The sequence below is a fragment of the Colletes gigas genome, unplaced genomic scaffold (assembly GCF_013123115.1).
Source record: "Colletes gigas isolate AHSC1104 unplaced genomic scaffold, ASM1312311v1 Colletes_gigas_Sc00005, whole genome shotgun sequence".
Classification (NCBI taxonomy): Eukaryota; Metazoa; Arthropoda; class Insecta; order Hymenoptera; family Colletidae; genus Colletes; species Colletes gigas.
Genome location: NW_025106634.1, coordinates 9,734,804 through 9,750,358, shown reverse-complemented (window position 1 = coordinate 9,750,358; position 15,555 = coordinate 9,734,804). Strand labels below are relative to the sequence as shown.

At 35.1% G+C, this 15,555-nt stretch overlaps 4 protein-coding genes across 5 annotated transcripts; 1 reads left to right on the top strand and 3 right to left on the bottom strand.

Annotated features, from left to right (window-relative positions):
• Positions 1–1,820: 1,820 nt before the first annotated feature.
• On the bottom strand, positions 1,821–4,248 carry LOC122395254 (L-xylulose reductase). Its single transcript, XM_043392692.1, has 4 exons — positions 4,068–4,248; positions 2,577–3,006; positions 2,301–2,449; positions 1,821–2,077 (listed from the first exon to the last, which is right to left on the bottom strand). Exons 1-4 carry the CDS (start codon positions 4,117–4,119, stop codon positions 1,974–1,976), a joined length of 735 nt encoding a protein of 244 aa, XP_043248627.1. The 5' UTR covers positions 4,120–4,248; the 3' UTR covers positions 1,821–1,973.
• Positions 4,249–4,528: 280 nt separating this feature from the next.
• On the top strand, positions 4,529–15,546 carry LOC122395247 (armadillo repeat-containing protein 8-like). Of its 2 annotated transcripts, none has more exons than XM_043392677.1 (9): positions 4,529–4,836; positions 10,906–11,080; positions 11,208–11,281; positions 11,570–12,020; positions 12,152–12,646; positions 12,708–12,999; positions 13,766–14,289; positions 14,761–14,927; positions 15,071–15,546. In XM_043392677.1, exons 2-9 carry the CDS (start codon positions 11,054–11,056, stop codon positions 15,105–15,107), a joined length of 2,067 nt encoding a protein of 688 aa, XP_043248612.1. In that variant the 5' UTR covers positions 4,529–4,836; positions 10,906–11,053; the 3' UTR covers positions 15,108–15,546. The 2 variants fall into 2 exon arrangements, with proteins under 2 accessions (XP_043248612.1, XP_043248611.1); XM_043392676.1 differs by having other exon boundaries at positions 4,529–4,841.
• On the bottom strand, positions 6,432–8,502 carry LOC122395249 (leucine-rich repeat neuronal protein 2-like). The gene is made up of 5 exons (XM_043392681.1): positions 8,370–8,502; positions 7,873–8,255; positions 7,069–7,776; positions 6,812–6,999; positions 6,432–6,725 (listed from the first exon to the last, which is right to left on the bottom strand). Exons 1-5 carry the CDS (start codon positions 8,464–8,466, stop codon positions 6,446–6,448), a joined length of 1,656 nt encoding a protein of 551 aa, XP_043248616.1. The 5' UTR covers positions 8,467–8,502; the 3' UTR covers positions 6,432–6,445.
• Positions 8,520–10,619, bottom strand: LOC122395250 (DNA polymerase delta subunit 3-like). Its single transcript, XM_043392683.1, has 2 exons — positions 10,488–10,619; positions 8,520–10,076 (listed from the first exon to the last, which is right to left on the bottom strand). The coding sequence occupies exons 1-2, from the start codon at positions 10,554–10,556 to the stop codon at positions 8,814–8,816; spliced, it is 1,332 nt and encodes a 443-aa protein (XP_043248618.1). The 5' UTR covers positions 10,557–10,619; the 3' UTR covers positions 8,520–8,813.
• Positions 15,547–15,555: the final 9 nt, after the last annotated feature.

Genomic DNA, 15,555 nt, shown 5'->3' with positions numbered 1-15,555 from the left:
GATCGACTACCTCTGAATCGAGTCGATCCGTTAGAAGGTTTTTGAGAAGAGTCTGGGGGATTAAGGAGGACGGAGCGCTGGACGAGCCAGACCGTTTTATTTTAACACTGTTCCGACGCCATTCGAAATTTCAAGTTCGCCGGTGGAACATCGAGAACCGATCGAAACGATTACAGTATCCGATTATAGTACAATATTTACATTATTCTCAGCAATATCAGTATATATATACATATATCGGTATGTACCGTCTCATATCGGTTTTAAAATTGATCGACCAAGTAGTGGTTACGTTGCAATGTCAAAACGAATATCGGTACGATACCGAGACCGCACAAAAATGTCGGTTTCCCGGTCGCTAATGTTAACCATCAGGCTTTCCTTAACGTTTCCGTATTTCAGGAACACCCGGTAACTTTCCTAATCGAGTCAGAAGAATCGAGACTTCTCTACGGTCTTGTTCACTTCTCTTATCGTTTAAGATGTCCGGGGATGGCAAGAGCGTGTACAGGTCGATAAGAAGAAATGATCGATCCGCGACTATTGATCGAGATGGCGCGATGTTAACGGCGACGATGGATAAAGAAATGTATAAATTCGCTATCTGACGCGACTTCTCGTTTCCCGAGATCGAGATCAAATCAAGCTTGCATTGTCTTTGACGTTCTTTCGACGTGAGTTCGTTAAACTCCTAACTGAAGTGCAATTGTAAGATTACGACCATCGTTGTCCGTGCACGCGAATAGAAAATCCGTTTTTGTTCGCGTCTTTTGATCGACCAAGTTAATCCTTTATGCGATTGAAAATCAAAACAGGCAGCTACGCGACGCTATGAATTTGTTCGGTACACGTAACGGCCACGATTGGACGTAACTATTTTTTACGAGCGAAGAATCGTTCTTCGGGAAGATCGTCCACAATTTTCTCGTTCGAGTCGATGACATAAAGGGTTAATTTTTCATAATCGAGACGAAAAACGACATTCTCCGCCATTCTTTATGTTCACCGTAGGAGTAAATAATACCGTTTTTAGGTCGGGAACGACGGCGACAGGACAGCCGCGGAATTCAGTCCGTTAGCTTCTCTCGTCGTGCATAAGTTTCTCCAAATTTCTATTCTTTACGCGTCTCGAGAGTTCGATCGAGCCTGGTCAGTTTTTTTGGATACATTTCGCGACCAGGTCCGCACGACCTCGACTTCCGGTTACCCCTCCTTCCTCTTACTTCCTGTTTCTCTATCTTCTCACCTTTTCCCGCCGTAAAATGGATTCGAAACTTTAACCACCGACCAGCACGTTATTGTAGCGCGAGAATTAAATTAACCCGTTATTGTTATCGATACGTTGTTGTTGTTAATAAATCGAGTGTTGGTTCCAAGCGAGGGGTCGTTCCTCCTTGCGACACAGCCTCCTCAAGTACGACCGTTTCGTGGTCTGTCCTGCCGTTGGCTCGCCGAGTTCTAGTTCAATAATAAAACAAAAGGAAGAAACGAAGCATTTTTTAACTTAAAATGAGATAAACGAACAACTATGTTTCAATCGTTCTCTGACTTTATCCCCCAATATCGATTCTCCGTTTCGTTTCATTTTAACACAGGATGTCCGATGCAACTGGGAGAAGATGTATCTCTGAAACGGTTAGAGATACGGAAAGAATGTCATAAGGCGAAATTAAACGGCATCGAACGATGCACAAACTGAAGTATTCGATGGAGTTTTTTAATCGAGGTACTCGTGCCCTAAACCTAATGGTTCAAGAATAACAATGATAAAACGACAAGCTCGACTGATAGAAGATGTTGAAATTAACAGTTTGGTACAGTACTCGGAAAAAATAGAATATTTATTGCAAAAAATTTTGTTTTTATATAATTTATGATAATTGGTCCAAGGTAACGATAATTGTACAATTGTTTCTAGAGCGAAGAGTGACGATTTATTTTGTAAATTAAATTCGTTACGCGTCGAGGCTCGTTTACGTCGCCAAGAATCCACCGTCTATGGGCAAAGCGACTCCGTTGATCATGGAACTGTGATCGCTCAGAAGAAACACAACCGCATCCACCACCTCGTCCACTTCTGCAAATAGAACACGCCAATTAAAATTACCATGAAGATTATTGATAAACGTAGGACAGCTGGTTAGTCATTGATTTTGATAGACTTTCTCAAAACTAAATGTGAATCTTTCATCGTGTACAATTGATTTACTGTTCGAAAGCTCGACAAAATCGCTGACTAATCCCTGCAGTTTCACTGATCATCTCAAACATGACAATAAGATCTAAAACTGAACGCCTACCGCCAAATCGACCTAGCGGTATTTTCTTCAGCATTTCTTGCGCTTTTTCTGGCTTGCTCCAGCCTAGTTTCCCCATTTCCGTCATAATAACCGTAGGATTCACGGTGTTCACTCGAATATTGTGCGGACCAAGCTCTAGAGCCATTGTTCTGTAAAATTTATTCATAATGTACAAAAAGTGGAACACATAGGGCATCCAAGAAGACCGAATAAGTTGAGTGCTCGAACATTGTCAATATTTAATCTTGTTCTATTGTCTAGAGATTAATAACTCACTTGGACAGCATGTCTACAGCTCCCTTGGACGAGCAGTAGACAGCGTGGTCCTTCAAGGCAGCGTGGCTTGCCTGGGAAGATATGTTAACGATGCTACCGCCAGCTTTCCTTTGGATCATGTCCTTGGCGACCACCTGAGAGACATTCAGGATGGCCTTGACGTTTACGGCGAATGACATGTCGAAGTCTTCCTCGGTAGCCTTCAAGAAGGGCCCGAGGAGCGCCACGCCGGCATTGTTCACCAAGAGATCGATGGGCAGAACGCTTTGAATGGCTTTCTTGGTGGCATTCCAGTCGAGAAGATCCACGCAGAGGGACTGAATACTTGGATCTTCTTTGTAGAGAGTTTCCAGGTTCTCCTTCGTTTTGCACAGCGCTATTACTTGGCCCTTGTACTTGGAGAGACGGAGGGCCATGCTCTTGCCGATGCCTGTAATTTATTAACGTTATACTTATTAAATGGGCAAGTACTTCGTATCAATTACAACTGCTACGTAAAGACTATTAACGAGTAACGAGTATTCATACATTTTGTACCGTTTTATTCGAGACGTAAGCTAATATTGTAGCCAACGACCATTCCACGTTTCAATTCACCGGTTCTCGTCCGATCACAGAAGTTAAATAGCATTGGGCGCGGTCGGTACTCTAATGGGGGTGATCGTCTGGGAACACCCGCGTGGTGTCGCCATTTTCTTTTTCTTTTTTCATTTTTTTTCATAAATTATTTCAAATGAAGTGTAAATAATCTTGAACTTGAAAGAAACAATCAACTTGAAATGTCCCTTTTACACTATGAAATATTCCCTCATAAAATCAGACTATTTCTGCCTAAAATATTCTATTCTAGCTTTGGAATTAAATTAGTTGAGCAGATGTCTTGTCTCAAATCCCCCAAAAGGAAATATCTTGAAATTTATTTATTTTTTTCAGGGGCACATGTCTTTATTTTCTTCAAACGTTATCAAGAAGTAGCAAAAAATCTCGGTAATCTCAGCATTGAATCTGTCTTTTTAATAAGAAAAATATTATATGAGCGAATCTAATTTCTCTGTGTTCATTTTTCGTTTCGAATCTTGAAATTCAAACCTCGAATCGAGGAAATTACGTTTATCAGTCTTATCAGTGGTACAATTGACCTTTCAGGGCAAGAGTATAAATTTGAAATTATTCTTTTCATAGACGCAATATTTGTTGATACAAAACAGCGCTCTTAATCAAGGTTACATGTCGAAATAAAGTTTGTTGATTCAAGTATTATCCTGATTTATGCCTGGAAATTAAAATGCGTAGAATAGTCGGCGCTGATTGGCTCGATTCAAATTCTCAACAAATGGGCGTTCTCGTCTCGTTTAGATCGTGCATACGTAAGTAGAATTAAAATTCAGCGAACGGTTTACGTGTCTCATTCGGGTTTCTATTACAAACAAATTAATGAAATGTAGAGTTTAAAGCAATTTACATGGCGTGTACGCTAACTATATAGCTTACCTCGTCCGGCTCCTGTTACGAGAATACGTTTACCCTTGAAGTCGATGTTCATAGTTACGAACGTATTACTAGGCTACTCCGAAATGTTGCTTGTTAAATATGTTTACTCTGTCTGACCCCACCAAAGGCCACTGTCGGTGTTACGTGGTTATTACACACATTGATACCGGCTCTGATCATGACGACTGGTTTTATAACCAATCGGGCAAGACAAGTCTGCCGCGTTTATTCGAACTAGTTCGAACGATATTAATCATCAGAAATCTAATCTGTTCCATTTTTTTTTCATTTCGAACAAACATAAAAGTTTTTCCAATTTCTTACTGTTTGGCAGCACTTTAAGGTTTTTAAGCGTTGTTTAAACGTTTCTACATTTAATACTACGTAGAGTTAAACAAGCTGTTACGTGGAATAACGACGTTTCACTGAGAAAATTCGTGAAAAGTTTCGCGCCCTTCGTTTAAAAATTTCAAGGTTTAAAAAGTCGTATCGAATCTAATCGATTACGTATCGATGCTGTAAATTGACGATAGCGAATTGTGTATAGATAGATACCTCGGGTATCACGCCTGTCAAGTGCGTATCTATGTTCAAGTTTAAAAGTTGTATCGTAAGAGGTTCGTTACTTTATTTTTCTATCAGTGTTGATCGCTGAAGAGGACAAATGTTGTTAAACACTTCAGAAGTTTCGTCTTTATCAAATATTCTGAGGTCTTCTAAAATCTAACCTCAACGAAGCAACAGTTTCATCCAGGAGTAACTCCAAAAAGTAGAGTACGTTATTTAATTCATTATTGTTATTGTTTCACGAGTTCTAATCATTCTCGATTATAACGTTGATTCGCGTAATTAAGAACGGTGAACGAGAATTTCGGAAATAACTTTTACAGACTCGTGTTTATTGAGTTTGACAATCTATGATAGAATCTGTGTAATGCAAAGTATTTGCGATACAAGTGACAAATAAATAATTTTGTACAGGTTAGATCGATGCATTTAACGAGTTGTTTCAAGATTGCCGTAACGTTAGTTAACTGTCAAACAGTTAAGAGACAACTCCGTCAACATCAATAGCAAAGACCAAAATTATTCTTTGCGTGGTCACTCGAATTATGAAAGCAATGGTGTCGAGAGTTTTCTTCGGAAACGGCGGTATATTTCACCGTGCTTTGATCTTTATGCTCAAACTGGGATGGCAGTCACGGTTTCGTCTACCTATGCTGCTGATCATAGTCACCATCGCTATAGGGAACAGGGTTCCGTTAGAAGTTGAATTTGAGAACACAGAGTAACATAATAGTTTGTGATCAGGAGTTTAGGTTATTCTACTTATATAAATGGCTGATTGTTTTTTATTACGTATGAGATATGGATAAAAGGGTATCGCTGAAATCTTTATTACGTTCCATTGCCATATTCACTTGTAGACTGACGTTGCATTGGAATTTTATAAGCTAGAAAATAATTGTAGATAATTTTTAATTATTTTTTATGATACATACGATGAAAGAAACAATTGTGCCAGTATATGTCTTTAACACGCGGCATTCATATATGTTGTATCATTGTTTTAGACAACACGCTATAAATACAATAATTTTCTATTTGCATAGTTGAACACTATTAAAAAGCAAGACTTTTGTTCTAATATTAAGTTGTAGATTTGAGACTGATGACTATTGAAAGAGGTTTTAATTGTATGTAACAAAGTTGAATATAATTGAAGCAATTATTAAATTATAGTTTATTAGGATTATAGTACTGTTTCTTAAATCTGTAATAAGTGTTAAGATATTGTAAATGTATATGTAAATAAGTTGCATTATTCAGGAAACTTATCTGTTTTTAAAATGCTGGTGAGAGTAAGATTAAAATGGATCTTTCCTTTGCAGATCTATGCACATCTTTAAATATTTCATAGACTTAATAACTGATCAAGCATTTTAACTTTAGACATGAAAGTATTTATTATATTAGTGCACTGAAAAATGTAAAATACATAATCAAGGTTTTGGTGAGGCGAGAAAGAATGAAGGATAATAAAAAACAAACTTTGATTGTAAATAAGTTGAAGAAAATTTGTATCAAGAATATGATTTTGTTTTTTTTTTATTAATATAAATATAAGGAATGTTTTACACATTTCCAACTGTAATAAATACAAACATTCCTCAAAATGTTGATAGTATGGTTTATAAATAAATTAAATTGATGAGTAATATGTTTTTATAGTAAATGTAAAATGAAGGTAAGGTGTATACACATGTATCTATGCTCGTACATAAGAATAGTATTATGATTAATAAATATGATTTTTCATTATAGTCAGAGAGCTAGAAGGAAAGGCTCGCAATTAATACAATGAAAAACAATGAATTTTAAAACTTCCGGTTGATTCTTCTCTTTTTCATGTATAACCTTCGTGTCCAAACAATACCTAGTATTATTAGAATTGATAATACACATATGGTTGTTCCTAAAACGGCAAGCAGACCAGTACTAGAATCGAACATCACTGTTTTAGTATTGTCTAATACGTTAGCAACTTTCATTGTAAGATTTTCACTAAAATTTGACGTATGAGAACAGAAAACTTGATCTTTCCATCCGTACCAATGTACCATTCTTATGTTTGCTAGTTGTGGAGGCGAAGCACACCTAAAATACATTAAAATAAATGGTACATTTTCTTCATACTTTCGTGTAGAATAAGTTTAATAATAAATAAAATAATAGATATGTACCTCAAATTATTTAAAAGATTGGGCTGGTCGGAATAAAGTTTTGGCACCATGTCATCCAGCATCCATTGCATCGAACAATTACATTTGAATGGATTCCCTTGTAAATTAATACTGCATGCTATAGAACTAGTATTGCATGAAACTAACTTCTGTGTGACATAGTCAATTCCATTGTTGCTTAAATCCAACTAGTAACAATAAAATTAATTGTTCATTCGTTTTAAAATAATACTATAAAGTAAAGTTGTGAAACTTACAGAACATAAATTTAAATGCTCAAAAGCTTCTTCGTGAATCGTAGATAGCCTTTCATTATTAGATATAGTAAGATTGATACACTGCGTTGAAGGTACTCTTAATTTTGCAAATGTAGCTTTGTCGATAACTTCCAACATACTTATATTAGATGCCATGAATAAGTTCAAGTTTAAATCAGAGCTAAATGTTAAATTTTGTATAGGATTTTTGCCAACATTAAGTTGACGCAACAGTGGAAAATTTTTAACGGATAATGTTTCAGGAATAGAAACTAACTTATTATGAGATATGTCCAAGGTTTTCAAATTTTCACATAAGGTATTTGGAAAGTTTGGTAATATGTTTCCACTAACGTTTAAATGTTGTAGATAATTTAGCATTTTTAAATTTGTGTCTATTTCGGAGATTTGATTGTATTCTATGTTTAGTACTTCGATTTGAGACGGTTCATAAAGTACGTCTGTAATTAAATTATATCCAGAGTGCAGTTCGATTAAAGACTTTGGAAATATTCGGAAATTCAACGAAGTAAGGAAATTGTTATTTATATAAATGGTTTTCAATGAATTCAAATTCAATAGATTATTTTCTTCTAAAGAATGAATTCTGTTGAACGACAGATCCAAATATTGTAAATTTGTTAATGGATCAAAAAATTTATTAGGCAAATTGGATATGTTATTATGCGAAAGATCCAAAGTATTAATCTTCATTACAGTTTTTAAGTCATTATCATTGTAACTTAGATTCAAAAACAACAATGCAGGAATTATTTCTATTACTGAAAGTGACAAAGCATTTGCAGCCGTTAGAATTTTATCCGCTGTATTTTCTATTAAGTTAATATCATTGTAACTTAGATTCAACGACAACAATTCAGGAAGTACTGTCAATAATGAATCATCAAACGTTGTTATTGTATTTTTAGATAGATTTAAATCTTCAAGATTAGTCAGATTTACATACGTCATTACGTGTATTTCTTTCATTATATTTTCAGATAAATCTAAGCTCTTGAAAAATTTCAATTTTTTAATTAAATGCTCAGGTAAGGTAATTATATCATTTTTTGACAATATAAGTTTGTTGTACAGTACATTTTCATTTAGCATCAACAAATCAAAATTAATTATGTCGTTGCTTTTCAAATTTTTTTCATGGCAATCAATTATTGGTCCTCTCTCTACTGTAACGTGTAAAATTTATTTTACAGGTAAATAACATTTAAACATGATTGTACAAATACTCGTTTATTTGAAAAGTTAAAAGTTAGTTATAAAAATGAAATGATTTTACTTACATGTACTTGAACATGAACATGTTGAACATATGTCGCATACAGTACTGGATATTATGCATAAGAAGTAAAATCCAGTTAAACACAAGTAAATAACCATTGTATTAGTTATAATTTAGTTAAAATAATTTATATGTACAATACAGTTGACAATCACAGTATGATTACTTATTACTCATATTTAGTAGGGTGTAGCACGAGCTTAGGTTTGCTTGTGATAACATATCTGATAAATGTGTTTAGCTGATGATTCTATATCTACGTCACGATATCTTCTTTAATACCTAAAATCGACGAAATAATTTCGATCTTAAGATAACTGTCTACGAACTATTTACATTCAATAAGTGTACACTAATTTTTATTCGTATTTTATACAGGATATATTAATACTGTAAAATGTTGAGATAACAACATTTTATAAGTTATAGAAGGCGATATAGTATGCTACGATTTCGTAAAAAAGTTCATCAGAGTTGTTTGTTTATTGTTTTTCTTCCCTTTTGGTTCTGGGGGTGGTTCAGACACGGGAGACTTCTTTACTTCTATTTTTTCTGAATCATCGTCGGAACAACTCTCATAAACATGCACTTTTTTTGTTACAAGATATCCGTCTTCCTCAAATGTTTTATCTACCATCTTTAAGACTTTGTGTTTACCGCCTTCGATTTTGACCTTCGGTGGAGAGGGGGAACGCATTCTTATAGAAGCTTTTTCAGGCGTGGGTGGTTCTTCCAATGCTTCTTCTTGTTCTTCGTCAGACAATTCCGTACCACTGGAATCGCTCTGTATCATAATGCGTTTCCTCTTCTTCGCAGCAGTATCAGCTTCCTTGCTTCGATTACGTTTCTTTCCACGCGTACTTTTCTTTTTCTTATTGTTACTTTCCGACGTAACGTTCTTCTCTGTAATTTTCTTTACAGTCGAATTCTTGCTTTCCTTTACTTCCAGAGGCACTGAATTTCCAATTTTTTTGGCATTTTTACCTTGCTGTAAAAAGCTATCGAGTCCACCCTTCTTCTCAGTCTTCTCTGGTAACTTGGATGTAACTTCCTTAGACAATGGTTTTTGTATTTGATTGGAAGTATCCACTTCCATTTTCTTTGCATTAGATGACGTAGATGGGGGACTCTTTTGTTTGTTGCCAACTTTCTCAAACAAATGATTGAAACCCTTCTTTTGAGCATTTTTCTTTGCAATTTCAGATTTCTTCTCTGGACTCTTTTGAGCATTTTTCTTTGCAATTTCAGACTTCTTCTCCGGACTCTTTTGTTTCTTTTCTTTGATAGATTCGGTTATCGATTCTACTTTCTTTTGAGGGACAGATGGTATTTCAGTTGCTTTCTGTTTAGTACCCCAACGTAGAATATACATTTCTTCGTCGCTACGCTCGTTACATTCCAGTAATTTAATTGCACTATATTTACAGTCTCCATTTTCAGCGAGTCCAAGCATCTGTAACTCCGGAAGTATTTTTTGGAGACTATAAATGTGTTCGGATATAATTTTGGTAAATTTTTCTTTCGCCATCGATAGGTCTTTTTCTTTTAAAACTTCTACACGCATACCGCCGTCGTGTAAGACGCCAATCAATAAAAAAGTACAATCAAAATCTTTTTCTTCTTTGTACCGTTGCCAAAATTCCCATAAAATCTGCTTTGCAATATTGACATGGACCCCTAGTTCTTTGCTTAACCATTTATACGTCACCTAAAGGTATTTTAAATACTTAGTATTTAAAAAATAAAACTAGCTAGCGTACTACATTATATTAACGTAAAAAATATTATTAATTATAGTAAGAACAAAACTTTATATTGTATTGCAGCATTAGCATTAGCATTAAAAAGGTCTATAAAATTTTATTACAAAAAATAAGGCAAGAACGCTATTCTGTTTTAAAAATAAAACGTTAGCTTTACTTCTTTTCTTTATATGCCCATTTCAGCTTAGATCCTGCAATCTGTTTTATTGTACTATTATTAATAGTAATTTCTTTTTATTTTCTCAAACATTTTCAGCTGTAAACTATTATTTGCGAGAACTTTTTCATATTCATTAAAAAAACCAGTTTTGATCTATTTAATGTTTTGTTTATACATTTTAAGAAAAACTGCTCACCAGCTTATCGTTATCAAATATGTAACCGGCTACAGTTTCTAAATAATCGTCCAGCGATTCTATAATCATGTTTGATCAAATTTTTAGCCGACAGAAGTATTTTCACAAAATTATAAGATTTATTGGTTATTTGACCTGTTTTCGTAATAAACGCGCGTGCTCCTTTTATAGAGTACAGGACTACCAACACGTAGCAACGCAAAGGTCACTATAGCATACGTAATCGAAGGAATTTGTAATTTTGCAAATACTATCTCGAAGTAAAAGATATATAACCAGAAATTTATAAATTCGTAGCGTACTTGTGAAATGTCCACGTTTGTGCAAAGAAATTAAAAAAATAATATTTTACTAGGCGTTTGTGGTATAATAATTATACGATGGTGGCAACACTAATGCTGGTAAAAACTTATTTCAGAACCCAAAATTTTGCTAAATGAAACGGTGAGCGTTCACGTAACAAACAAACTCGGTTTCACAATTCCTCGTGGTGATCGGTTGATTAATTCAGGATATTTGTGAGTGAATGTTGTAATATCTTTATGTAAAAACGAAAGGGAGGAAGCATGGTCTCGGTGATGCAGCCATTCATGGTAAGTCGGCAACGTTGAGAAGGTATACGTATTACCGGTTTTCTTCTGCTTTTTGACAATCAAGATTCATTTTTCTGTTCCCATCGTAAAATTCGAAGGGATAAATGACTGTCTGATTGTATGACAGGATGTGGAGAGCTCGAGAAGTTACATCGATGAACTGTATTCGCCGGATCCCCAAAAATGCTTAGAAGCTATTATGTGAGTACGAGTTCTGCCTAACCTCTAAACTTGTCTACTGAAAGTTATTATTTATTTAATATGTTCGATGGATTAATGTTCAACGTTATATACGATGGGGATCTGCATTGTTTCTAATGAACGTGTTAAGTCACCATAACATAAGATTCTATTAAAACCATTAACAAGGAAACATTGTTGGGACAATTCTGATATTCGCTTATTTTTTCTGGGTTTTTCCATTAATTTCTATTTGCTTCAGGGCATTGCGTACATTGCTTCTAATTACAATTTATTTCCATTTTTCAGTTGTCTCAAGAATTCTGTGATTGGAAGTAACAGGCAGAAAGGATCTGTAATAGCTCAAGGCGTTGTACCTCGCTTATTGCAGCTTCTTGGGGATTCAACGGGCACAATTGGAGATCGTATAAGACTCGAGTCGGCAGTAACCTTGGGTTCTTTGGCTAAAGGAACGGATCAACATGTACTGGCACTCATAGATCTTGGTGTAGTGCCATTGCTTTTTCAGGTTTTATTATCCACACCTATCTCAGATGCACATTCAGAAGGAAAACCGAAAGTATCAGATTTGTTAAACGAGGCATGCTTACGTTGTTTACGTACAGTATTCCAACATCCAGCAGCACCAGTTCATTCGATATATCAAGATCCTGCATTGGTGCCGAGATTGGTGTCATTGGCCAATCGGTCTGTCACTTGTCAAATCTGCGTGGCAACAATTCTGACTACAGCATGCAAGGTAAAGGAATGGTGAAATTAACCGTTGATGTACAAGGAGCAGTTTAGAAAACTGCTTGGAATTCAAAGGGTTAAATATAATCGTTGAACGATAGAATAGCTTATAACATTAATTCGTATTCTTTTCGTTAGACAACGGAAGAGCAGAACGCATTATCCAAGGGAGGCGCGGTGGAAACATTAGCAATGCAATTGGATTCTCCATTACCTGACGTGCAATTATCAGCTTTGGCTTGCTTAGCGAATATGTGTTATAAAAATTACAGGGTATGTGTTATGGTAGCTTCAGCGACCACGAGTAACTCTATGCAAGGTAGACTTGTGCCTGTAGCATTAGGGCAACTAATGGGTCGCGAAAAGAGCTCCTTGATTCAACTTGAAGCTGCGAGATGCGTCACGTATATGCATAGAACTGGAGTTCTATTATGTAAAGATCCAAGAATTACCTATCGTGCTTTACCGTGTTTGGTAAGGCTATGTCATAGAGATCGTCCGCCTCGCGAAAGAGTGGCTGCAGCTGAAACCTTGGCTTTCCTTACCGAAGTTAATACCGAATTACAACGTCTAGCTTCCATCAGTAATCATTTAATTCCCACGCTCGCAGAATTATTACGACCCCATCCACACGTAAGTCCAATATTCTATCAACGTATCCGTTTTGTACGTTTGACATTGTTGATGCTTTCAGGTGCAAGATGCAACTCTAACACAAGACATGCGACAAGCTGCGTTCAGAGCATTTGCGTCTCTTGGTGCCAACGACGAAGATATTCGGAAACGTATTATCGAGACGAAAAGTCTTATGGAGCAGGTTGTGTCGGGTCTTCAGGATCCTGGAGGATCTCACGTACGTCTCGCGGCAGTTAGATGTCTACATTCTCTCTCTAGAAGCGTTCAACAACTCCGAACGACTTTTCAAGATCATGCCGTTTGGAGGCCGCTGATGCAGCTGTTACATGGAGCGGATAAAGGATTGGAGGGTAAAATATAATACTACTTTTACCATTCACTTCTAAACAAGAAAATGTATCAGTTCTCATTGTAATGTCCGAAACAAATTTACTTTTACAATATGCGCGGGGTGATCCTTATAGAATTTTTTGTTGCAAACTCAAATCGAGAAACAGCATTGCTTTTTCTTCATTAGTTTAAAAAAAAAAAAACATTAGTTTTTGAAGAAAAAATTACATAGTAAAAATTGTATTATAGTGTATATTGTGAATGTATTATTTATATTATATACTTTCCTTCAGAAAATTTTATTGTTAGAAATCTTCATCTCATCTTCGAATGAGATAAAAATAATGAAACTAACAGGTTCTCTATTCTAAAAAGGAGTTACTATTACTCGAACACAATATCGAAATAATTCCAGTATTTATTTCAGTATTCTATCCCTAACAATCGAATTTGTTTTTGCAACGTGAAACTCTGCAAAGATTGCTTGATGGATATTGCAAGGGAAAAAAAGGATTTTACCCGTTAAGTAGTGTTATTGGATCAATATACTTTCAACAAAATTATGAAATACTCTACCTTCTGGATTACTTTTAATTTTATGCAATTGTTTTTGTTCCGAAGACCTCTGAGAATATTTAATACTTTTGTACTCTCTTGAAACACAAGATGCACGATTTTGAAGTAGAAAATAATTAACCCATGTATTCCAATGATCGTTAATGATTAAGTAACGTTTCATTGATAATGTTTACTATCATTAATGATTAATGTAATTATATCATGTAGGTAGAGGCGAAAGCGAAGTTGATTTATTAACTGTTGCCTCGAGTACTTTATGTAACTTATTGTTGGAATTTAGTCCAAGCAAAGAACCGATTCTTGAATCCGGTGGAATAGAGTTGTTATGCTCGCTCACAAAACGATGTACGCCGGCGTTGCGATTAAATGGAATCTGGGCATTGATGAACGTGGCTTTCCAAGCTGAACAACAAGTAAAGTTACAGATTCTGTCTTGTCTGGGGACCGATCAAATTTTTTGTCTATTGGCTGATCAAGACATACCAGTTTTAATGAAAACGTTGGGTTTATTACGAAACTTACTTTCTACAAAAGCGCACATCGATCGCATAATGGGCGAACATGCTGCACACGTTATGCAAGCTGTTATATTAGTTCTGGAAGATCCAAGACACCCGGCCGATGTTAAGGAACAAGCTCTTTGCATTTTAGCAAACGTGGCCGACGGCAATCGAGCGAAAGATCATATTATGGCTAATGAAGATGTGCTTAAGAAGCTTATAGATTATATGGTTCGTAAGAATACTTTCCTTTGTAGTTTTAATTCCATTTTCTAGCGTTTTCGTTTTCTCGATTAGAATATTCCATGACCTTGACAAAAGTTTCAGATCATATACACTAATACAAAATTTACAAAAGATATTTATTATAGTTAAGACGAATGGGGAACATAGGTGACGTTATATAAAATAAATAGTAACGCAAGCTTGCATTTCATTTTAAAAAGAAACAAAAAGATATGAATTTGAGAAAAAAGGAAAATAATTCCCGCCACAATATGTGCTCTTTCGAATCAAACAAATTGTTCCTTAAACGTTTCCTCGTATCATCAACGATAATCAGTATAGTATAACAATATTTTACCATTCTTCTTGTATTACTGTATGATCAGATGTTTTTGTGCTTTCACGGCCATTTCTCTAATATACAATAACATTGTGTCGAAGCAACGGTAAGAATTTATAATTTTTGTATTAATTTAGATGCATAATAACGTAAAGCTGCAAGTCGCGGCGGTTTTTTGTGTGTGTAACCTAGTCTGGAGGGAGGAAGCTGGAGCTGCGCAGCGGCAAGCACGTTTAAAAGAATTAGGCTTTTACCGTATTTTACAACAATTACGTCAAAGCAAGGATCTTCAATTATTCGATAAGTACGATGAACAATTTTCTATCTTAATAATTGCTTTCTTTAAATTTGAATTCTTAAGATTTGTCATAAATAATTTCCGCGAGGTTTTGGTGTACGGTATAACGTTACAAAAATGTCTCTTAGTGTACATTCGCTTTATTTCAGGGTGAGAACTGCCATGGCACAATTCTATGATGTCTAAAACATCAAATACGTTACCGATGCAAATTAGGTTTTTTGATTTAGAATTCTTTTATACTTGAAATACAATTATATTTTGGTGTTAACACTGTGATCCTGTACTTTGTTAATGCATAAGCGTTTTATATTTATATAGAAAAGATACAAAAATGATGTCCCTGATAATGTAATCTGTTTATGTTGTATTTATTTTATTTAAAAGAGAAAGCAGTATGCAATATTTCTGTATATTTAAAAAAAAAAGAAAAAAGAAAAATGAAAACGAAAAAGTATGCAGTGCATAATAATTGCTTCGCAAGTTTTTCTAAACGTAAAATTGTTTGATATAATGATATTAAAGAAATTGTTTGAAAATGTCGTGAAACTGACGTAATAACAAATTGCAAATATTTATACGATATACTTTAACTTCGATAAGCATACTTTATTATAAATGCAAGTGTAGGAAA